Below are 25,752 nucleotides of genomic sequence, written 5' to 3' on the forward strand. Positions count from 1 at the left end.
CAATTGCGCGACAAATCTCCTAGCAATTGCTTTATTTTCTAAGCATGCTCGGTAGCAGACTTTTGCAATAAAAAATTCTTTAATAACGTCATGAATTTATCAAATTAGCAATATTTCACTTCAAAACAATTCAAAAAGGCATTTTCAACATGGATTAAGAAAATTCGAAGTGATAACCCAACTTTTTTCATATTCCTGTCGTATAAAATCATTCGTCTAAGATAAAATTAAAAAAATCAATTAGTAAATATTTCAAATTAAAAAAATCTGGTTATAGTGGAAGAAGTCCCAATTGGCTCAAAGTAAGAAATAAATTGTAATAATTTAAAATATTATACAGATCTATCATTTTTATATAATTTTGTTATAATCCTAAGATCTAAAAAAATCTAAATTAAAATGCGCGCCTATTGCTATTTTTTTATACATCGGATTATCCCGATCCGAAAACATGTGGAAGAGCTTATGATAAATATTAAAGTTAGGAAATTTTTCGTTTGACAATATTCGAATATGTTTTCATTTTTCTTTAAACATCAACATACGAGCACGCATTTACCAAAAAAAAATCCGGTCGTTCTTACACCCACCAACCGCTTCGTCGAGTTCAAGGCTACTTTAGCCGTACTTTTCAATTTTCTGATCGTCTTCTTTCATTTTTCGATGCAAAAGCTATGTTCTAAGACTTTAGTACACATCCGCTAAGAAAATGTTTATTCATACCAAACTTATACTGTATTTGTTTTCTCCACTCGTGGAGTGTTCCACCGTACCCGATAAAAACAAACACAAATCCTCGCCAGTGTATTGCTACCTCGCTCACTCACACGCTTTCTCGCAACACTGGCAAAATTATCGGTGGGCCACCGTCCGTAAGCAGAACTCCGACAGGTCAAAACCAGTGCAACACCGTCCGAATAAACAAACAGTTTGACAGCACCTAGTGGTGCACCAGTGCAACACTAGTGCAACACTCGGCATAAACAAATACGGTATAAGCAAATGCTTTGGACTTTTGCTTTGATTGATTTCGAGCTAAGTAAAAGCTATCGAAGCAATTGCTGAACCTTATTCATACCAAATGTCTACTTTTTCAATGGCTATGAAACGTCTAAAACTGTTTTTCAATTTCTTTTGCAATTTCACAATATATGTATAACAACATAGCTGCTGAATTTTAACAAAAATAGTATTGATTTGATTTGGAAAGTTTGAAGCGTTTGTGTCTGGCGTAAAATTTGATAAGTTGTGATGTATGTAGATGATCCAGTTTGGAATGTTACGTAGGCACATTATTATGAATTTTTAATAACTACTTGTGATGTTTATACTAGAAACAAATGTAAATTGATTACAGAGTTTTCGTTTCTAGTAACTGATTCGATTTGGGGAATATGCCCATTCAACAATTTTTTCTGCGTTTTTCGGATTCTGACTTAGAAATCATATCAGTCTTTTCATTTAAGTCTCAGGTTTCAGATTGAAATAATAAATAAGCTCGGGCATATTAAAAAAATTCTAGCAAACCTGACCATTTCGAAACCGCACTTTCTCTGTCTCAAACTGTTCAAAAATTTCCGAAAAACCAGTCACTTTCCGCGGACGGAACTCAAGAACGCGTGTTTTCATGCCACGGAAACACCAAGAAAAGAATGACACATGGCCGCCGCACACAGGGGTAAATAAGCAAAAAAGGTGATCATAATTATTTGCGGCCAAACGGTATACGTTAGACATTTGATGTCTTCGAGACATTTTATGTAAATTTATTGATCTTTCATATTTCATTAAGTAAAATGTAGTTAACCTATTAAGGAGGGAGATAAAAAAATTATTTATTGAAATACTTAGTTTTGAAGCTTGACATATTCAATAAAGTTGTAGATCATGTAATTTTAAGAAACTTTGTCGAAGACATCATCAAAATTGCATTTGAAACAAAAAAGTTACAAGCATTTTAAAAAATTAATAAGTACTTTTCAGTTTTTATTAAATATCTTTTTTTGTGTATGATTTGGAAACTTTTTTGCTTATTTACCCCTGTGTGCGCCGGCTGGTCGCATTGTATTTAAATATGCCTTTTCACACAGCCCAGTGGTGAAATAAGTTCGGGACGAAATGATTCCAAATTCACCCAGTATGCACGTTCGGACCGAGTAATGTCAAATTCTAGACAGACAGTTTTCGTCCGATTTCGGACGATTATGATTCAAACTTGGTCAGAGTCATTCGGTGGGAACAAAACCCACCGGGCTGTTGATAAGAGCGAAGTGAGCTCGAACAACTCTACTTCACCTCAGTCAGTTAAAGTAGTCAATAATGCCAAAATAGATTAAAATTTTGAAAAAAAAACTTTGTCAATCAAAAAATGTCTGGAATTGTCTGGAAGAAATACTTAAAATCTGGAAGTCTGGATACCAAAAAAAAAGTCTGGCCGGAGGTCAAAAAGTCTGGAAGATCCAGACAAAATCTGGAAGGTTGACATCCCTGGTGGTGTGTGATGGATGGGTGGTGTGTGATGGATGGGTGGTGTGTGATGGGTGGGTGGGGTGTGATGAGTGGGTGGTGTTTGATGGGTGGGTGGTGTGTGATGGATGGGTAGTGTGCGATGGGTGGTGGTGGTGCGTGATGGGTGGGTGGTGTGTGATGGGTGGGTGATGTGTGATGGGTGGGTGATGTGTGATGGGTGGGTGATGTGCGATGGGTGGGTAGGGTGCGATGGGTGGGTGGTGGTGGTATTTGATGGGCGGGTGGTGTGTTACGTGCGGGTGGTGTGCGATGGTGGGTGTTAAGCGAAGGGTGGGGATGGGGAGTGTGGTGGGTGAAGGTGGTAAGGGGGTTGCGGCTGTGTTTGTGTGTGTGTGTGTGTGTGTGTGTGTGTGTGTGTGTGTGTGTGTGTGTGTGTGTGTGTGTGTGTGTGTGTGTGTGTGTGTGTGTGTGTGTGTGTGTGTGTGTGTGTGTGTGTGTGTGTGTGTGTGTGTGTGTGTGTGTGTGTGTGTGTGTGTGTGTGTGTGTGTGTGTGTGTGTGTGTGTGTGTGTGTGTGTGTGTGTGTGTGTGTGTGTGTGTGTGTGTGTGTGTGTGTGTGTGTGTGTGTGTGTGTGTGTGTGTGTGTGTGTGTGTGTGTGTGTGTGTGTGTGTGTGTGTGTGTGTGTGTGTGTGTGTGTGTGTGTGTGTGTGTGTGTGTGTGTGTGTGTGTGTGTGTGTGTGTGTGTGTGTGTGTGTGTGTGTGTGGGTGTGTGTGATGGGTTAGTGAGGTTCTGAGCTGTCACAACACAACTTGCTTCCGCCGCTGTTGGTCAGCTCTGCTACTGCCCGTGTCACTAGTTTCAATTTCTCTGATACAATGAACCAAACCGTCAGTTGTCCCCTTGTTTTATACCTTTCGTAGGCTGGAAATAACAAAACTCATGAAGGGGCGGGGCGTCTAATTTTTTTTCCATTTTCGAATAGCCAATCAACGTTGAGCAGGCTTGGTATGTCTTTTAAGAGAGAAGTCTTTGAAAGCGGCGTTTTTCGTGACGCGAGATCGGTTCGCGAATTTCAATTTGCCCCCCTATAGTGTTGCCGTAAGACGTAATTCTACGTCAAAAAAATAAAACCCAGGTTTTCTCATTGTAATAGACTCAAATTCTACTTTCAATTAAAAATTTTCAGCTGAATTAAGTATTCAAAATGACTTGATAAAAAATTTGAAATTTTAAAATTGCAACCTCTTGCAATTTGAAACCGTCTTGATAATTTTATCATGATTTTGAAACTATTGTACGATCTGAATCTGAATCTGGATGTTATACATAGATAAACTCTTAATCTAAATTCTGCACCTGTACTCAGAATTTGAATTTCGGATCTGTTTCCGAATTTCAATATAATTTCTAGAATACATAAGTACGATTTCAGAATTAAGATTCCAAATCAGCATTTCTATTTCGAGCAAAGAATTGAAATTTGATTCAGACTCTCAATCATAAGTCTTAAATTTTAATTCCAACGTTTTTGGATTCAATCTGCATTTGTTATTATTATTATTACTTCAAAGGCGATTTGCCTATTTCAATTGAAATATGAAAAAATGGAGAATCTGATTCTGAGTTTTCAATTCTGCGTCACCTAAAGAACTAGTTTTAACTTTTTTTTTTTTTGGAAACTCGGGTCCCTGCAAAATAGTTAAAGCACCAATGGACCTCATGGGGGGAGGGGGGAGGGGGGAGGATTTATCTCCAAACTTCGCCCGTTATCCTCACAATACAGTTTTAGTTGAAAAAGTTGAAATCAATATTAAAATCAAAATTCTTCTTTAACACTAAACATACCGGCACTCTATATATACCTATTTATACCGCCAGGGGTCAAATGACCCCTAACACCTTTTCCGCTAAAACTCTCTTGTTTCGTAACCGATTTTTACAAAATTTATATTTTTGGAAAGCTTGTAACGTGACTCAAATATAATTCTCAAATATTGAGCTACAAACATCGATTTTAAAGTTATTCGAAGTCTAAGAAAAAAAGTCCGAAAAAACATGCTTCGGGGAAAAGACTGTAAGTCTGTTAATAAGTGCTGAAAGAAAAATTCACTTAATGCCTGGAAAAGCTGAAGTTAAAAGCTATATGTTGCGCATATGGAAATATTTTTTTTAAATATTTTTTGATCATGGCTACCAAAAGTGTAGAAAAGTGGTGTAAAAACGTATTTTTTAAAGAATCAACCGCCAAAACTGTCCTAGTTACAGTAGAAATTTTTTGAAAAGTGAATTGGAAAGTTGACGAAATTTGTGACATTTTGGCATCTTTAGATTTATAAAACACGAAATACAGAGTTCTTGACGGTTATTTAAAGGAAGCTATTTTTAGGAAGTTTTATCAATCTGCATTTTCTGAGACTAATCTTTCAACTAAATTATGCTTTGCACTGGATTTTGAGTATTTTAACGCAAGATTTGGGCAATAAAACTATATGCACAAGAAAGGCCATTTCATACCGGTTCTAGTGATGTAATTATATTGGCGGTGCAATGCTTTAGAAAATTATGATAAATATTTTTCTGTAAGCAAAACCAGAATATTGTCGCTAATGCTTGTTTGTTTTTTTCGTTTCCTTTCACCCGCCTTCGTGTGCGAATTGGCTTTGAGATATTGCCACCCACTGCGCCCGTCTGCCAAGCAAGAACTTGTGCTGACTTTTCAAAATTCAGAAGCTACTTGCCTATTTTATTTATCATATTTTTGTAAAGTACCGTATTGACAATGTAATTACATCACTAGAACCGCTATGAAATAGCCTTTCTTGTGCATATACAGTTGCGTTCAAAAAAGAATGAAATCGCGTGAAGCTGCGCACCCACTTCCAAATTTGGCAAGCTGCCCTTTCTTTCTCGGTTGATATTTTTTCATGAAAATTCTACACAATCTAGTTCAAATATCCAACTAACACTATACAAAATTTTAAATTTTTAACAATGACGGGAAACAAAGATAGAGCCATTTCCGTAAAAAAGGGAAAATTGGAATTGCTTCACTAAACTTGCTGTATCTTCGACAATTTTCATTGGAAAATCTTGAAATTTGGTCCAAAGATGTAAAAATCTTGGATCTAATACCAGGCAAAGTTTTGTCAAATTCGTTGAACGTGATCAAAAATGGTGCCGAGTAGAAAATCAGGTTCATTATCGCCCAACATACGATTTCATTCTTTTTTGGACGGATGTTTGTACGGAAAACATCGTTATCCATGTATTCTTGGTTTTTACTTTAACAAAATCAAAATTTTCACAGGGAATGTTGTAAATTGATAAAAGCTTCATTCGTGATTTGTTCCGGAAGAGAAAATATTTCAACAGAGTTCAAAATAAGAAGAACGGAGTTTCAGAAATGACCTGCTAATTAGGCTGGAACAAATATCAATTTGTTCTTTTATCACCCCCCCCCCCCCCCCCCGCTTCGAAATTTCCAAAATCCCGAAGGGGGGAATTAATAAAGTTTGAAGTGTTTTATGTAAATTTCAAATAAAGATTCAAATATTCGAAAGAATACAAGACCAAAAACCAAATTTTGGAAAATGGAAGTCAACTCACATTTTGTATTCTTGATTTTATTGAATTTTTCGATAAAAAAAAAACTTGATTTATAGGTTTTATGCAATGATATAGTATGCAATCTGGTTGCATACAAGCTTTCGTGCAATTGATTCCAATTTATTTGTTTTTCGCATTATTTTTTATTGTCCCCCCCCTCGTGATGTTCCAACTCCGAGTGACAAAAGAAGAATTTGAAATTTGTTCCGGCCTTATTCCGATAAAAAAATTGATACACAATTAAAGCGAGTATTCTATTCGCTAATGTGTTCCAATACCAGCTCTGTTGGAACAATTTCTATTTCTAAACAAAGCAGGAATAAAGTTTCCACCAATTTTCAACTTTCTTTGTGATAAATTTTGATTTTGTTAAAGAAAAAACCAAGAATACGTGGATTGCGATGTTTTCCATACAATCATCCGTCCATCCGTTTTTTTTACAGGACATGCGCGTAATTTTTCAGGAAATATTTTTTGCTGTGCATAAAGGAAAATGAATGGTCCTCCTAGTGAAAAAAGGGTTTAATATGCCCCATAAACTTTCTAATGGTTCAAAATGGTTAAGTATTTGGCAGCAAAACAAATGGTTGGTATGTATGTGGATTTGGGGGTGTAAAAATTGAAACTTTGAGTGTTTTGAGGAACTTCTTAATCAAGTCCGATGAAATTTTACTCAGGTCAGTTTTTTGCCCGGTTTTATCCGTGTTTGTCCGGATCTTTGAAACAAAATTTATTCGCTTTTTTTGGCAAAGCACGCAAAAAAAAAGAACAAACTGTGATGTTTATTTATTTTTTTTATTTATGCCGATTGTATACCGATTGGCATAAAATCATTTGGCATAAAGCCGTTTGGCATAACGCCGTTTGGCATAATGGCCGTTTGGCATAATGACCGTTTGGCATAATAGTCGTTTGGCATAATGGCCGTTTGGCATAATGGTCGTTTGGCATAATGGCCGTTTGGCATAACGGCTATTTGGCATAATTGGATCAAAATTTCGAGGAACCTCCTCACGCTTCGCGTTCGAATTAGAATAAGTATGGTCCTTACGCTTCGCGTTGCGGACCGGGCTAGGGAATTGTCCCTAGCTTTAGGTAAACCTAGAAAATCGGTAAATTGAAAAAAAAACTTATGTATTTTAATTTTTAGCAACATTATATGTTACCTTATGAATTTTTATATTTTATGCCAAACGGCCATTATGCCAAAGGACATTATGCCAAATGACCATTATGCCAAACGACCATTATGCCAAATGACCATTATGCCAAACGACTTTTATGCCAAACGGCTTTATGCCAAATGACTTTAGGCCAAACGGCGTAGGACCATTTATGCCTCCAACACAAAATATTTTGAGCAAGTTGTATAAAATGATCATGAAAGGTTTTTTTTGAAAGCCAGAAAGACAATTGAAAAACTTTCGTTGAAAAAAGTATAATTATTAAACTTTTGTTTCTTGATTTTTTTAAAAATAGTTTCTAGGTTTTGATAAAAATTGCCCGGGTATTCCCGGATTTATGGTAATCAGCTTTGAAATCTAAACCCCGGATTTTGCCAGGTTTTATAAAAAAATTCCCGGATTTGATCGGCCCGGATACGTGCTAAAAATTTTGGCAAGCTAAGTATAAAAAATGGAAATTTTGGGTGTTTTAAGGCACTTCTTAATCAAGTCCGATTTATTCGATGAATTTTTTACTCATGTGCGATTTTTGGGCCAAGTCCGTTCTATTTTAGCAACATTCGTGCTGAGCAACATTGCTTTTTGTCACCCTAACGTGTCCTTGTCAAGATAGTTTAAGATGTACCTATTCCAAATATATTTTCAACATGCATTTCTTTAGAAATTTAAATTGCATTATCTCCATACATGATCTCGATCTAAATCATATTTGAATGTGTCAGTTTGAACGTTCGCGTTGTTTTATCGAGCACATATTCCACAAATAAAATAAAATATCCGATTTTTCTCAACTAACCTTCTTCAACAGTGCCGTGTCAACATATCACAAAACCCAGGTCAACGACCCAACACGTAAGCATACCACAGAGTAAAATCCCAGAAACCGAAACAGCTGATTTCCATTCAAACGACCTTGCCCTTTAAATTGCAAACCAAACAAAATACTTCATAAAAGCACTGTCTATACGAAAGGAGAATCGCACGTTTTTGTCTGATGATGATGATGATGTTGATGGTCCGTCTCTTCGATTGTTGCGGGGCCCGATGTTCAATTCATACAAAAAATATCAAAAGACTCATAGTCGGAACAAACAGTCAGCCGGTTGGGTATAGAATCTATTCAAACACATTTTCCCATTGTTCGGCCCCAGCCGCAACAAAAAAGGAATGACGGCGCCACAGACGTCGTCGGTTTGAATCCGAAAAATCATCGCCATAACATCGCGCGACGCATTGTTTGATTCGCCGTTCGTCGTCGGTTGACTTTTCATCGAGCGAGCGATTTAAAACGCAAATTCACACAACTGGGTCAACACTCACACAATAGAAAATCAGCTGAGCTCGCGACGCCAATGTGGGTGCATGTGTTTGTACCATTTTAATCAACTAGCGGTTCGACGAAAGTCTGCTAACGGGTTCTTAACCGATATGATGATGTCCTTTTTGTTCCAACAGAACTTTATAGGATTCGATAATGGTTTTGCTCTTTCTTTTCCTCGGTCCACACTAACCGGACAGCGAACGTCAACTGGCAGCGGCTCCAAGCTATCGGCAGCCAAAGAGCGGCCATTCTTTTCTCGGTCAATGGTACGGTGTGTACGGATTTCTTTTGTTCCAGCCTTATAATTGAACTGGCTGAGCCGAAAATTTCCAGAACAAAGTGCCTATTATAACCAAGTGATATCGGGCCGAATTGAATAGGTCAAGTGCCGGGGTATTGTTATAGCGAGATTCGGAAAAATAAACAATCGAAAGTGTTTTTCTTTTCTTTGCGTGATCGTTCGGTTCGGCTAGTGCGTTTATCGTAAAACTCGCACTATGAATGGGGAATCGGATATCGGGAGCACCGATGAGTCGGGAATTGTGCTAGATGATTCCATCAGTCTACTGGTCGATCAGGATCAATCGGGGACGATCGATCTGCAAAACGGTTCCACGGTGACCTCTGTTCTGATCGATGACCAGTGGCCAAGCCACCACATTCTGGTCGAGGGTGTCGACGAGTTTGGGTAATGTAGCCATTTTGAATTTAAACGGTATTTTGATGGAATAATAAATGTTATTACTGATTATGAGACAATGTATCACAAATTTACAACACAAACATTTATTTTGTTCAACAAAATAAGGACCTTTCACTTGATTTGATTTTTTATAAAAATGATTTTTAAATGTTTTTCACTGAGATTGAAACTTCGTAAGAAAATCTGATCATTTTATTTGTGTACGATAGTAAAAATTTCACAAAACTGTTTGACCCCTTCTTGAAAACTTTTCTTGAAATATTTTCTTTAATTTCTCATAAATAAAATAATATTCTGAATTTGTATGTAATTCAGCAGTGCTAAACATGTTCGTTGAAATGGCTGAAACACTAGTTAGAATAATGCCAAAATATGTGCCTAAACTCAGGCGTTTTAAATTAGATCAAATACAAAACGCCTTAATTTAGGCTATACATTTTAAAACGAACAGCCAATACCACAGTTGATCAAAAAGAGATAATTTTTCAGCCAACTTTTTTAAAATGGCTTATTGTGATTTCTGATTCTTACTTTTGTTGGCTGATTCTGTAGTCTGGTTTTGGCCATTTTCCAAACATTTCACAAAATAAATTATCTTTCTTGAGAACGTGAAAGTATGTTGAAAAATCTGAAAAAATCATCAAATTTAGTTTGAAACATGAAGAACCGTTTGGCATTAATTTACTCAAAATCAATCATTGTTGCACATTGCCTTTGATTCTGAGGGCCTCATTTCTGGTTTCAACTTTCTGAAAAATGATTTTTTTTCTGGTTCCGTTTTCAACCTTCCACTGCATGATTTATGAATTCGTAGGAAAATTATGTTTGCCAATGAAAGAATCTTTATTGGCCTCTGACTAAAAGAATTGTGCCCAAAAGACAAGATTGTTTGTTCAATAGTTTTGGTTGTTAAATTACCTAGATGCTTTGAAAAAAAAAATGGTTTAATAATTGAAAATTGTTTTTCTGGTGCATTAAAAATGTTTGAAAAATTGTAAGGTCTGATATAAGTAAGCTGTAAAATTAGATTAAAAATAACTTGGAAACCATATGTGGGATCGTATGGAGTACAGGGATTATTCTGATTTTTCTGTTTATCTGTCTACCTATTTCTTCTGTTTTAAATTACTGATATCTGAAATCGGTTTCTGATCTTCGAGTCTGATTTCCGATTTGGATTCTTCTTACTGTGATATCTGACCTCATTTCTTATATCTATTTCTGTTTATTATCTGATTTCCAGATTCGTTTTTTTTCGTATTTTATGATTTCAGTTTTTTCATATTCAGGTACTTATTTTATTCAGACTCGGATTTTCGTTTCAAAATTGTGATTTTGTATTTATAATTCTGTTGTCTTATTGATATTTTTGATATTTCATTTCTTTCCTATAATTTATATCTCATAGCGTTTTTTTTGCGCGATTTTTTTACACGGCGTTTTTACGCGGTTTTCAGGACTTAACGGGATGTTTAAGTCCTTTTCAAATGAAAGTGTTTTTTTTAACTAGAAGAATCTGAGACTGGAGACATGAGACCTGAGATCTGCTTCATGAGGCTTGAGACCTGTGTCTTGAGACTTTAAACATGAGAAATGAGACCTGAGACAAGAGACTTGAGACCGGAGACATGAGACCTGACATCTGAGACCTGAGACAAGAGACATAAGACCTGAGACTTGAGACCTAAGACATGAGATCTGAGACATGAGACTTAAGACCTGAGACTTCAGACCGGATACTTGCGACATGAGGCTTGAGACCTTAGACATAAGACATTTCACAAGTCTGATATCTCATGTCTCATGTTTTATGTCTCATGTCTCATGTCTCATGTCACAGGTCTCAAGTCTCAGGTCTCATGTCTCAGGTCTTAGATTTTATGTCTCATGTCTCATGTGTCCAGTCTATGGTCTCAAGTTTCAGGTCTCAAGTCTCATGTCTCTTGTCCAATGTCTAATGTCCAGTGTCTCAGGTCTCAAGTCTCATGTCTCTTGTCTAATGTCTCAGGTCTAAGTTCTCAATGTCGTTGTCATGTCATTGTCATGACAATTGTCATATCAACTTCAAACGTTTTTTTACACGATTTTCCGCAATTAATGCAATTTTTTTACGTGGTTCTCGGGAATTATAGCGGCTTTCGGGAATTAAAGCAGTTATTTTTACGCGGGTTTTCTTACGCGGTACGTTAACCGCTTAAAAAACTCAACTGTATTTTAATGAGTTTTAAACCAATAGAAGTTTTTAATTTCAGTTTATTGATTCCTCTAGTCTGTTTTTGGATGTTTAAGAATGATTTTTACTTTTGTTTTTTTTCCAGAAAACAATTTCAAAACCAGAAATCAGAAAGTTAAACGAGAAATTTGAATAAATAGATAAAGAAATTTAAATAAAAATTAAATAAGAAAATTTTAATGTTAAATAAAAAATGGAAACGAGAAATAAAAACCCGCAATTTCAGATTTCAAATACCTTATATCAGATGATTATTTCTATTTAAATTTTAAATTTCTGATTTCTAATTTTAGTTTTTTTATTGTTATTTTAAAATTTTTTAAGCTGATTTTTCATTTATTTTTATGATTTAGTCGGACTAAATCTATCTAAGTAAGGAATTCTGATTCAGAAGCTACCTTCATATTCTGATACCTGATTTTTCTTTCTTTTTCAGATCTTTGAAACCATAATCTGAATTAAAAATCTAATTTCAAATCTTAATTTGAAATTGAAATTTCATCCATAATCTGATTTTGAAGTTTGATTCAGATTTCATAATTTAAACTTAGATTGAGTTTTAAGACTAAAGTTTCAGATTCAGATTACAGATTCAGATTTCAGATTCAGATTCAGATTTCAGATTCAGATTTCAGATTCAGATTTCAGATTCAGATTCAGATTTCAGATTCAGATTTCAGATTCAGATTTCAGATTCAGATTTTAGATTCAGATTTCAGATTCAGATTTCAGATTCAGATTTCAGATTCAGATTTCAGATTTCATAATCAGATTTCTGATTCAGATTTTAGATTCGGATTTTAGATTCAGATTGCAGATTCAGATTCAAGATTCAGGATTCAGATTCAGATTTCAGATTCAGATTTCAGATTCAGATTTCAGATTCAGATTTCAGATTCAGATTTCAGATTCAGATTTCAGATTCAGATTCTAATTTGAAATGAATCTGAAATCTGAATCTGAAATCTGAATCTGAAATCTGAAATCTGAATCTGAAATCTGAATCTGAAATCTGAATCTGAAATCTGAATCTGAAATCTGAATCTGAAATCTGAATCTGAAATCTGAATCTGAAATCTGAATCTGAAATCTGAATCTGAAATCTGAATCTGAAATCTGAACTCTGAAATCTGAAATCTGAAATCTGAATCTGAAATCTGAAATCTGAAACTGAAATCTGAAATCTGAAAATGAAATCTGAATCTGAAATCTGAATCTGAAATCTGAATCTGAAATCTGAATCTGAAATCTGAATCTGAACTCTGAATCTGAAATCTGAATCTGAAATCTGAATCTGAAATCTGAATCTGAATTCTGAATCTGAAATCTGAATCTGAAATCTGAATCTGAAATCTGAATCTGAAATCTGAATCTGAAATCTGAATCTGAAATCTGAATTTGAAATCTGAATTTGAAATCTGAATCTGAAATCTGAATCTGAAATCTGAATCTGAAATCTGAAATCTGAATCTGAAATCTGAATCTGAAATCTGAATCTGAAATCTGAATCTGAAATCTGAATCTGAAATCTGAATCTGAAATCTGAATCTGAAATCTGAATCTGAAATCTGAATCTGAAATCTGAATCTGAAATCTGAATCTGAAATCTGAATCTGAAATCTGAATCTGAAATCTGAATCTGAAATCTGAATCTGAAATCTGAATCTGAAATCTGAATCTGAAATCTGAATCTGAAATCTGAAATCTGAAATCTGAAATCTGAAATCTGAAATCTGAAATCTGAAATCTGAATCTGAAATCTGAATCTGAAATCTGAATCTGAAATCTGAATCTGAAATCTGAATCTGAAATCTGAATCTGAAATCTGAATCTGAAATCTGAATCTGAAATCTGAATCTGAATCTGAATCTGAAATCTGAATCTGAAATCTGAAATCTGAATCTGAAATCTGAATCTGAAATCTGAATCTGAATCTGAAATCTGAATCTGAAATCTGAATCTGGAATCTGAATCTGAAATCTAAATCTAAAATCTGAAATCTGAATCTGAAATCTGAAATCCTAATCTGAAATCTGAATCTGAAATCTGAATCTGAAATCTGAATCTGAAATCTGAATCTGAAATCTGAATCTGAAATCTGAATCTGAAATCTGAATCTGAATCTGAAATCTGAATCTGAAATCTGAATCTGAAATCTGAATCTGAAATCTGAATCTGAAATCTGAATCTGAAATCTGAATCTGAAATCTGAATTTGTAATCTGAATCTGAAATCTGGGGCGGGATTATGGAACTCGAAACAATCGAGTTCCGTTCGATTCGACCAACTTTGGCATTACCGATCTCGTTTCGAATGGAACGTTTCGAGATGATCTACTACACGATTTACTCGAAATCTAGTACGTTAAAATTTAGAACTCGAACGAGATTCGTAATACTGATTCTAATTCGATTCGAGTTCAACTCAAAACGGGTAACTCGAATCGAATAGGATTCATTATTTCACCCCTGAATCTGAAATCTGAATCTGTAATCTGATTCTGTAATCTGAATCTGTAATCTGAAATCTGAATCTGAAATCAGAATCTGAAATCTGAATCTGAAATCTGAATCTGAAATCTGAAATCTGAATCTGAAATCTGCAATCTGATACCAGATATCTGAAACCTAAACCTGAATCAGAATCTGAATGTGAAATCTCAACCTGAAATCTGAAATTTAAAGCTGATATTCGAAAGCAGAATCTTAAATCCTTATCTGAATTTTGAAATCTGAAATATGAGTCCGGAATTTTAATGTAATGTTTTATCTGAAATCAGAATTTTTAATCTGAATACTGAATTTGAATCTGAAATCTTGTTCTAAAATCTGAATTTGAATTCTTAATTCTTATCTGGACATTTTATCTGAAATTCGAGATCGAAAAAAACTTTAAAGAAATGAAAAATGAAAATCACTATGTAAAAATTTGTTTTTGTGAGTTTTGGTCAGTGGATATTATTCAGGATTTTTGTAATCTGAATTTGATTGCATAACTTTAGGCGTTTCAATTAATTTTTTCTACTTTTTATTCGTGAAATCTAATCTGTAAAAAAATGGTAAAATGGACTTCTGACAGTTTTCTTCTCAATGCTTCATATTTAAGTCATTTGATAAATCACCAAGCTCAGCGCTTCAGCATATTCAAATTTCCTCTAAGTTAGTTGTCAGTCTAAGTCAGATCGTATCGGTACTAAACCTTTGTCATGTAATTATTCTCTTCCGTTTTCAGTAGCACCGTGGCTTTTCTCGCGGACACTATGAGTGTACACGGAACCGAAGGCCAACAGGGCCCGGACGATTCGGGGACAGCTTCGACGGCAACGGTGCTAGCCGTTCTGGAAGAACCCCATTCGGAGGAATCGGACGAAGAGGTCAAACGGGCCATCGATCAGTACTACAGCCAGCTGGAAATGCGAGCTGTTGCGGCCTCATCCGCCGATGAAGAGGACGAGGTCGATCCGGGAACCGATCCCGATGACAATGCCTTCCTCAGCAAGTATCTGATCCAGTACAAGCTGGCATCGATGAGGTATGTTTTTATTTTAGGTTTTTTAAAGTAGATACCTACTAACTTTTTTTTTTGCTGTGGCTGGGTCTACTGAATGTTGTGAGAGTGAATGAGGAAAAAAAACTTCGAGCAACGCGAATCACGAGGCAAATTAATCAATAATAATGAATGTTTCGTCGAAGCATAAAATAATTTTCGGAAACTGCACTCGCCTCTTTGCTCAAGATACCGAAAGCAAGCAGACTACGGAGCAGGAAAAAACTGCCATTGTTTGTGCTATTTCACACTATTTAACATTTTACAATGGCCATCGTGAAGTAAACATTATATATTTTTTTCTGCTATGATTTTTTTTTCGTTTGTGTCGGTATTTGCTATTGATAGTCACAGAACTGTGCCATTGTTCTGTCCTTCTTCTCTATTGGAAGACTTCTTTTTTGTTCTCTACTCATCTTCAATCGATTCATGCTGCTGATAGTCAATTTTGTTTTGGTTCCGCGGTTTGATCGGTTATCGGTTTCTTGTGATAGGAAAGTTTGTGTTACGGTCTTGAGGGAAGAGAAATTTATGTTGGGATCATGTCAGTATTTCTACCAAATTTCTTAGCATTGAATCATTTTGAATTTCACCTACTTGAGTTTTTCTAACAACACACTTGATTTAAAGTAAATTGATTATTTTGAGTGTGAAATGTGATGATTTTTTTTAGTTTTGGAATTTTCGTTTCACTCTAGCTTTTGGTCATGAATCCTAGCTTTTCCAGGGTTTCTATTTTCTAGTTACTTTTGTAAATACAGACCCATTTTAATAAACACACTTAAAAGTTTCAAATTTGAATCTAAATTGCGATTTCAGTTTTTTTTTGTGATGAACTTTTTTTTCGACTACAATGATAGCAACTCACTGAAAATGATTCAACATAAAAATTCTGAAAATAAATCCCATTTCTCATTTCGGATTCTGTTTTGGAAATTGTATATCTAAAATGCACAAAGATCAGGATGTAGAAAGTTATAGCAGTTAAAAAAATTCAAGAGCATGAATTGCAAAAAAAAAACTTGAAAGAAACAAAATCCCATTTTTGTGAAAGAATTCTGAATCTGACTTTTGAAGAGCTCAAAATTCAATTTGTACTCTGAAATCTACTGAATTTAAACTTAAGGGTTTTAAATCTTAGTTCTGGTGCTAAGGTCAGTCTAAGCTATAAATATTGTGTGATTATTAATTTAAGCTCTTTTTTAACTGAACCCAAAATTGTTTTTGGATGCTATAAATTCACTTTATAGGCTTTGTGATTATTTAATATTTAAGATTTAGATTTGTTACAAAATTGCTTTACATATTGAGCAGACTTTCAAAAATTGTTCTATTAATATTAACGCATCTTTTTTCAAATACGGAAACGCTCTGATTTCTAATAATTCAATCACCAACGGAAAGTTTCTCACGGTCTAATCCTAAGCCGTTAAATTTCACTGACTGCGAGAAAAAAGTAGAAAAAAAAACAAATATTGCCACCTCAATAAAACCTCAATTAACACCTATAGCGAATCAGCAGTGAGAGCAAAAACGGTTACAGTTTGTTGTAATTGGACCTCGGAACAATTGCTGGATGCTGTTAAAAGTTAACCCTCGATACCCTCGTTTTCCAGATCAGTCTCATTATTATCTTACTAACTACTCTCTCTCTCTCGAGGTTCATCATTTATCAAGTCTCATTATTTCGAATTATCCGATCTAATCGACTGAACATAATATGATTGTGGTTGGTTGTTTCATTTTCTTCAACAAGAGGTAAACTCAAATCCATATAGGTAAAAAGCCGAACCAATTCAAACAAGGTTGTAAATGTGAATTGCCTGCGAGGGGTCTCAGCCGTCAAAACTCGGCTGCTGGCTAGATGGTTCAGAACATTGGCTCACTTAAAACCGTAATTTGACTACTTCAGGTGTCAAATTCAAATTAATGCGCTTTTGCTGGCTTGACTGTGGGATGGCAGAAGTCAAATTACGCAGACTTGGTGATGGGAAAGAAAACTGTTTGTCTGAATTTTCCCACACTGTTTAAGGGAACAAAATTGATGGAAGTAATGTTCGATGTTCTTGAAAAAATAGAATAAAATTTGACGATCTAGTGGATTGAGAAGTATGTATTTGAAAAGAAATTCTTTTTTAAAAAACAATCAAGATTTTTAGATCTACGTTTTCGCAATCTGATTAACAACAATCTATCCGATCGACTTTTATTTGAAGAACTGTCACTTTGCTGATTGACAACCAACTACGTAGGTCCTTTAAAATTTGCTAACAACTCCATCATCCTTCAATTGAAATGATATGCTGTAAAGGAATAAAAATTTCATGGGGTATTGAAATTTGTAAATTAATAAAAATCATGAAAGTTCTTATCTTTTGTTGCGTATCAAATTTATTCTGGTCGAATTTAAAATTCTTAGCCGTACATACATTTTTTTAATATTACGCCTACTACCTACTGTAAGATTAAATGATAGGAATAAAATGGTCAACGAAAATGGTGATTTGATGGGAGAACAATTTGACACTCGACAAGTATTAATTTCACACGTCAGATTGTCTCCTGGCGTAGAATGTTAATATATGGGCTCCGGAAAGGTGCCTTCATCTGATTGATTCCTCTAAATTTCCAATTACACCATTGAGTGTATTTCTCCACGAAAAAGTTTCGAATGATTGAGTCAATACCCATGTCTGGGTTGCATTAAGCAGTTTTCATTACATCCAACGGTGCTTTTATTGCGCACGATTTAACCACCGTGTTCTGATAATTTCATCGGTGGCCAGCTTTTTCACTTGTATAGCATGAACTCTGGTCTTTTGAATTATTTCCTGGACAAACCAGATAGAAGAACTGACCTTCACCTATCGAAAAGTTATGATTGCGCTTTAATTAATCCGTAACTTCACCACCCCACAACCCCATCACCAAATGTTAGCTCACCGTTAAATCCTGTAGGTTGTCACAAAAAATTTTACCTCGTTCACTTTGGTCGAATAGTTTCCCAATTGGGCTCATCACAATATTCTGTTGAAATGAGTAATTCAACGCAGGTTTCAGTGGTGGAATAAAGTTTTCTTTATTCAAGTTTGTTTGTCAAGTCCTTGAATAACTACACATTACATTAGCGATAGCTATTTGTCACTTTCCACTTCTCATTTTCCCTAACTGTATTAGTATGGAAGAGTTGGGAATCATGGGCCACTTTTTTTCCTTGTTCCATAACTTCGTTATTATAAAAGATAAAATGAAAATAAAAAATGGTATGGTTTTCTACATTTTCAAGGTATCATGAGGTATTTTTTTTAAATTTTTAATAAGCTGTTTTCCCCAAATTCTGACTGTTTAAAAAAAAGCAATATTTTCTGGATTTTGAAAAATGGTGGGGAATCGTGGGCCACCAAATCCAAGTTGACCAAATAACATGCAAAGTTTATGAGTTGACCCAAAACTGCGATTTCCTAATTCATTTCGTTATTTAAAAGCAATTTCAGATGATGAAATAAAAAAGAGAGCTGTGTATGATCGCATAGATTCCAAAACCAGGCTCGCGACGTTTTGGCAAAATTTCTTATATATGATGGACAAAATATTTTTCATAACTCTTCATTTAGCATAAGAAAACTTTGCAGATAGGTAAAACGTGTTTTAAGTTCTGAATGTGTATAAAAACATAAAAATATAGGTGGTTCAAGATGTGTGGCCCACGATTCCCCACATGCTATGATTTGCAAATTGGTTAAGTTTGTGTAACTTATTGATGTTTCATCAAAAATTCTTTTTCCACGTGAAAGATCATGACAAAACTAAGATCATAAGCGTATGAGCATATTTTTGTTATGCACTTTAGGTTCCCCATCGATGAAATTAGCGGGTGTTTTTATAATTATGTAAGTAAATTTTTCTAACTTTTTTTAGCTTGATAAATACAAGAAGCATATGATGCGTATTTCAGTTAACAACATATAGGCACATATGCTCACGCAAAGCGACGACGATGACAGTTGATTAGAGATTTTTATCTCAACACACATCTGAGATATTAAATGTGGCCCACGTTTCCCCATGGCCCACGATACCCCACTCTCCCCTACTCATTCCTCAATGAGTATTCCGATGTAACTACTCATTTCTCCCTACCAACACTGCACTGTAACTGCTAACCACCGTTTAAGTTATATCGGTTCACAGTGTGATGATGTAAACATTTGTACTGTTTTGCTTCCGCGCGATACAGCAGAAATCTTCAGCTGATGAATCGTTCTGATCCGCGTAGAAAACCCTTTTCTGGAGTATCCAAACGGTGAGTTTCAACACCTCCCCTCAATTCGCCAATCGAGAATGCTAAACAGCTTCGCATGCCTCGCACGGGAAACGCCTTTTAGTCGAGATGTGTCGTAAAGATAGTTGACCGCTTCTAATGATCTCCTTGATGAAAGCATACTCAACGTCCAAATGCTTCATCCGCTGATGGGTCCGGGCCTCCTCTATGTACCGGATTTTGGCCATCCATCAATGTGAACGAAATTCTAACCACACCCGATTCACCGGAGAGTTTGTTAGCCACAACCAACCTTTCTTCACCGCATGGCACTGGGCTCCATTCTCAGCTTCAATCGAAGACAGACTGACCAGTTACTGACGTTTCGTTGACCACGAAATTAGATTTCCAAAGATCGTTCCAATAATCGGAATCATTGTTATATTCTGCATCTGCATATCTGATAAGTGTTTCCGGTTTCGCGTTTCTGCTGTATACCGACGCCATATCAGTCATACGTCGAAAGTATCGCAGAATACGCTTCAGGCCTCGGCAGTAGCTATCCGCTGAGCTGGCCTGGTATTTGCTAAGTACGCTAACCGCAGCACTGGAGTTCGATCTCGAAGATGACTGAAAACAACCGATCAAATCGTTGAACGGCTGCTCGGTGTTAACCACACCATCTCGTTTGGCTTCATCCAGCCCGAATCTCATTTCTTTCCAGGGTTTTGGCACCCAATTCTTTTTTTTTTTTTTGGCTTCCAGAAACCTTATTTGTCCCGGCGCTGATCCCAGCTTGCTAATGATTTGATCAATATCAGCATATTCGCGGACTGCGTCTTAGAGCCAGTCAGGATTGACGAATTCTTGACCATCATCATCGTCAACGCTACTCTCGTAGTCACTCTGGCCTCTAATCATTTGCTGACTAGCTCCAGAATCTATAACGAAGCGAATGTTTCGTTGATTCTGGTGGCGAACGTACAGAATTTCTTTCATGTTTCTTTGGGTACACCAGAAAAACAAACTCTTGTAGCTCGCCATTTCTCGATGGCTCCGAGAAACAGCGAGCCTTTGTTTGGCAGCACTCGTCTGTGATGCCTCTGAAATAAAAGGGTAATTAAATTTGTTGCATATTGTAGGCTTGAGTCAGCTCACGCGTGCTATCTGCAACTTAGCTCCACACCCTTATAGTAACCCTCTCAATATCCAGCTTCTTTCAACCGATACGGGTTAATCCTCCATCTGGAGCATTCGGACCTGACCAATCCTGGTTACAGATTCCGGGGATCCTCCTCCCGGCCGTCGGAAATGAACTCACGCTGCTAACCGCAGGGTGACCCGTGACGACATCGAGAGTAACCCTCTCGAAACCCAACCTTTAGGCCTCGAACTTCAGCGACATCTTCTAACTGACTTGGAGCATCTCGCAGCCTCTTCACAGCACATAACCAAAGCACGAGAGTAACCCTCTCGGCTATCAGCTTCACCCTATTGTTCCGTGGTGGACGTCCCGATCTTCGCGCTAAACCATGCTGGTAGCAGATCTTGGGACTTGGGACTCCTCCCGGCCGTCGGACTTGAGCGCACACTTGCTAAGCGTAGCGTGGCTCGTGAAGGCATCGAGAGTAACCCTCTCAGCCCACGAACCTTCCCAGATTCGACCTCTGATGGCACCTCCTGGCCAGGGGCTGCTGATTCGCTCTCTCCGGTGGTCGTTTGGTTCAACTCTGGGCTGGCTGCTGCAGAACTTGCTCACCGCAAGTCTAATATACTTGAGAGAACCCCTCTCACTAACTCATAATTTTCCAATCCAGACGTATCTAGGCCCATAATCTGTTAAAATGAGTAATTCAAATCAGGTTTTTGTGGTGAAATAGAGTTATCTTTTTTTTGCCAGGAATTTACCACATCGTGGCATTCTTCCCTTAGTCATCTTTATCCAAATTTGTTCGTCTAGTTCTTACATAACTACATATTACATTAGCGATAGCTATTTGTCATTTTACTAGTTTGTCACTGTACTAGTAGCTTCTCATACCTTAATGAGTATTCCGATGTAACCACTCATTTTGATGATGCAATGATTTGTGCTTACCATCATCAGCTGTCATCAGCAATCATTGATCCATTGTTCTTCTATTGCAAATTGAACACAAAGCATGTGGAGAATCAAAACAAATCATGTTTTGGTTCCGCGTGATACAGCAGAAATCTTCTGCTTTTGATCCGCGTAGAAAACCCTTTTCTGGAAAACTAGCTGACCCGGTAAACTTCGTTTTACCTTGTAAAGTATAGATCGTAATAAATATTTAATTTCATCTACACGTCCTTAACTGCGTCGTGCTCGCGAATAGATTCTTATGGAAATCGTAACAAATAAAGTTAATTTGTATTGGGATCACCTTCCATAAAAAGTGAGATCCTTGAAACTATTATTCAAACCATCTCTGACCCGAAAAACCCTCGGATACTAAATTTCACTTCATTCCGACCGACTATTCATACGTGATGTTGTTACAAAGAAAGCGCCTCCATTTTTATATATAAGATGTGAAGAAGAGATAACTTTGTATGGGGACCCCCCTTTCATACAAAGTGAGACTCTTGAAACTATTATACAAACCATCTCTGACCCAAAAATCCCTCGGATACCAAATTTCACTTCATTCCGACCGACCATTCATACGTGATGTTGTTACAAAGAAAACGCCTCCATTTTTATATATAAGATGAATAAGAGATAACTTTCTATGGGGACCCCCCTATCATCAAAAGTGAGACTATTGAAACTATTATACAAACCATCTCTGACCCGAAAAACCCTCGGATACCAAATTTCACTTTATTCCGACCGACCATTCATACGTGATGTTGTTACAAAGAAAACGCCTCCATTTTTATATATAAGATGAAAAAGAGATAACTTTGTATGGGGACCCCCCTATCATCAAAAGTTAGATTCTTGAAACTATTATACAAACCATCTCTGACTCAAAAAACCCTCGGATACTAAATTTCACTTCATTCCGACCGACCATTCATACGTGATGTTGTTACAAAGAAAACGCCTCCATTTTTATATATAAGAAGATGTGAAGAAGAGATAACTTTGTATGGGGACCCCCCTTTCCCCAAAAGTGAGACTATTGAAACTGTTATACAAACTATCTCTGACCCAAAAATCCCTCGGATACCAAATTTCACTTCATTCCGACCGACCATTCATACGTGATGTTGTTACAAAGAAAACGCCTCCATTTTTATATATAAGACTTCTCTCCCCTCCTCTCACCTTTAGTTCAAAAATTGGGGGGGGGGGGGGGGGGGTTGTTTATGGAGAATGCGTTATTTATTACAATAAATCATATTTTACTGTCAAAACATGGCTGCCTGGCTCGTTTAAGCAAAATCGCTTGGCAATTGTTTAAGTTATGTTATAACTCACGTTGATTTTGTATGGGAGCCTCTGGTTATAAAGGTAGGATGTGATATTTAGTAAAATAGATTGTTTTTCCACATCAAAACATGCATGTGTACACAATTTCATGAATATCCCATATGAATTGTATGGGTTGTATATATTTTTTCAAATTTTTTCACATTTTTTTAAGGGAGCCCCACGTTTTAAAAGCGAGCAATTGCAGTCTGCATAATGAATCAACTTCTTGTGTCTTTTCGATCTCGTGAACCAATTTTTATGAAAATCGCATTTAAATTGTTCAAGTTATGTCCCGTTTCAATTTGATTTTGTATGGGAGCCCCCCTTCTATAAATAGTGAGATTCTTGAAACTATTATACAAACCATCTCTGGCCCCAAAAACCCTCGGATACCAAGTTTCACTTCATTCCGACCGCCCGTTCATACGTGATGTTATCACAAAGATAGCGTCTCCATTTTTATATATAAGATTCGCACGGAGAGTTTCAACATATTGAAAAAGTAATGAAGCTCTGAGATTGGTCATCAGACATTAATCTCTAGAAGATGGTGGGTATTGGGTGAAGGGCTCAACGAGTAGAAGTCCAAATTTGTTGTCCGACGTTGTTTTGAAAACCAAGATGGCTTCCGCTGTATTTAAAAATGCTTTAAATAACTGAAGTTTGTATGATACCACCACAATATGAATATCTTTTGAAAGAGCTTAACGAATAGAAATCGAATATCGCAAAAAAAAAATCTATAAAACTAGTTCGAATAATCAATCAGAATTAAATAAGATAAAATAAGGAAACCCAAGATAACAAGAAATAAACCAAATATTACTAAGGAAATTTTTTTTATTATCGGATGGTTTTATGCCGGGAGTCTTCTGATTTTTTTTTCGAAGTTTTTAATCGAGTTCTCTATCGCGACTGAAAGCCATATTACTTTTGCAGTTTTTTTCCAAAATGTTTCAGGTTAGATTTTTGCGATAAAAAACTGAAGCATATTTGAAATGCATATAACTTTGTCATTTTTCAATAGAATTCATCAAATAGCATATAAAACGCATGGAAATTTTAATACGCTTTTCAAATAAAATAATATAAAATTTTTAAGAAGTTGACTTTCACACGCAAAATACAGAAAAAGCTTTAAAAACTGTTTAAAAGTTTCGTCAGCATCATCAAATATTCTGCAAAATTATTATTCTGCAGCCCATTTACCTGCATTTATAGGTACTTTTGTTTCACTTTTAGAAGCACGTGCCATCTGTATATGTGAGTGCAGTTGCTCAAGAATTGTAAGTTTTCGGTGCAATGTTTATCGTCATTATTTCAGAGTATGACTCATTTTGGGATCTTCAGATGGAAGTTGCATCATCGAATGCTCTACAGAACAGTATTTTGGTAGAATATAAGCTCATTAAAACCATACTTTCAAACAGTTTATCATGCTCATTTATGATTTTTCATGTAGAAGTTTGCATCTAAAAAATTTTGTGCATTCGATACGTTCCTTCAACGACTTCGGGCTGTTAGAATCGACTTGATGTCGACCGCTGCATGCTACATGAAGGGGTCTCTTTGCACCTCTGATAATAAAACCATGCCGATCGATCGCTTCAATGTGGTCTACCATATCCCATGCGCAGGCGTTCCCGAACTAGACGAAGAATGCTCCAAATGCTATGTTAGGCAGACCAGTTAAAAGCTACGGACTAGAATGTCGAAACATAAAAGCGATGTCACCAAATTAAAACAGGGACCACAGCGTCAAACCCCAGCATCAGGGAGCTGTGACAGTCAGCTGTCGTCGAACATTGCTTAGAACAGGAGCACATGTTCGACTTCGATAAAGCCACCGTCCTAGACAGCTCCAATAAACACCCTAGGCACCTAGAGGAACTCGAAATGTGCTACATACAAAGCACTCCGGATACTGTCAACATCCAGAGCAGGGTTGCCAGGTGCCCAGATTTGTCTGTAAAACTAAGACTTTTGACCCTTCTTGCAGATATTGGCCAGACACAGATTTTACCCAGATTTTTGCCAAGAGAGCCCAGATTTAACAGACTTTCAAAATTGAGTGATGAAACCAAAATTCGTGTATCGAATTATATCCGTAAGTGCCAGATTAGACTGAAATGTCGCTTGCTTGTATCCATAGGTATTTGACCAATTATCATTAAACCCCCATTTTTTTTAAATAAGATCGGCATGGTACGTGGTAGGAAACAGTGTTTGTTGTATAGTTCTCAACTTGAAAATAACACAAAGCAAACCCCCCCGCTTACACGCATAACCAAATTTCTTGTTTAGTGTCAAATTTGTGAACTTCCTTATGCACAGACAGTCCAAGACTTTTTTCAAAATTGCCCAGATTTTTTATCCTCAACACCTGGCATCCCTGATCCAGAGCGACACAGATGGGAGAGCAATCCCAGTAAACATGAATCGGCAACTCAAATCGACAGAGGGATCGTATCGATCTCTCTAGCGATTTTGCATCATCTAATCGGCAGAGAGGAACACACCAAACGCGTGCCTTGGGTGAGTGCCACGAAATAATCTAAGACAGGCCCTTCAGAGAAACACACGAACACAATCCGAATCGTATGTTTCCCTTCGACGAGCTGGAGATAGTCGAAGACTTTGTCTATCTCGGCTCACTGGTGACCGCAGACAATGACACCAGCCGTGAGATCCGGAGGCGAATTATCAGCGGAAGTCGTGCCTACTATGGACTCCACAAGCAACTGCGATCGAGAAGACTTAGCCCTCGCACGAAGTGTAACCTGTATATAACGCTCATTAGACCGGTTGTTCACTACGGGCACGAGACATGGATATTGCTCGAGGAGGACCTGCGTACACTCGGAGTATTCGAGCGACGAGTGTTAAGAACCATCTTTGGCGGCGTACAGGAGAACGGAGTGTGGAGGCGAAGGATGAACCACGAACTCGCGCGACTCTACGGCGAACCCAGTATCCAGAAGGTGGTG

General features: G+C 36.7%; 1 protein-coding gene across 1 annotated transcript in view; it reads left to right on the forward strand.

Moving 5' to 3' along the window:
- Window positions 1-8,798: 8,798 nt before the first annotated feature.
- Window positions 8,799-25,752, forward strand: part of LOC129745397 (transcription factor SOX-3-like) — a 68,694-nt gene continuing 51,740 nt past the window's right edge. The window contains exons 1-2 of the mRNA XM_055738454.1: window positions 8,799-9,268; window positions 14,748-15,047. Of these exons, the coding sequence (XP_055594429.1) occupies window positions 9,078-9,268; window positions 14,748-15,047 (491 nt within the window). The 5' untranslated portion in view covers window positions 8,799-9,077. The remainder of the gene's footprint in view (window positions 9,269-14,747; window positions 15,048-25,752) is intronic.

Source organism: Uranotaenia lowii, chromosome 2 (genome assembly GCF_029784155.1).
Source record: "Uranotaenia lowii strain MFRU-FL chromosome 2, ASM2978415v1, whole genome shotgun sequence".
Classification (NCBI taxonomy): domain Eukaryota; kingdom Metazoa; phylum Arthropoda; class Insecta; order Diptera; family Culicidae; genus Uranotaenia; species Uranotaenia lowii.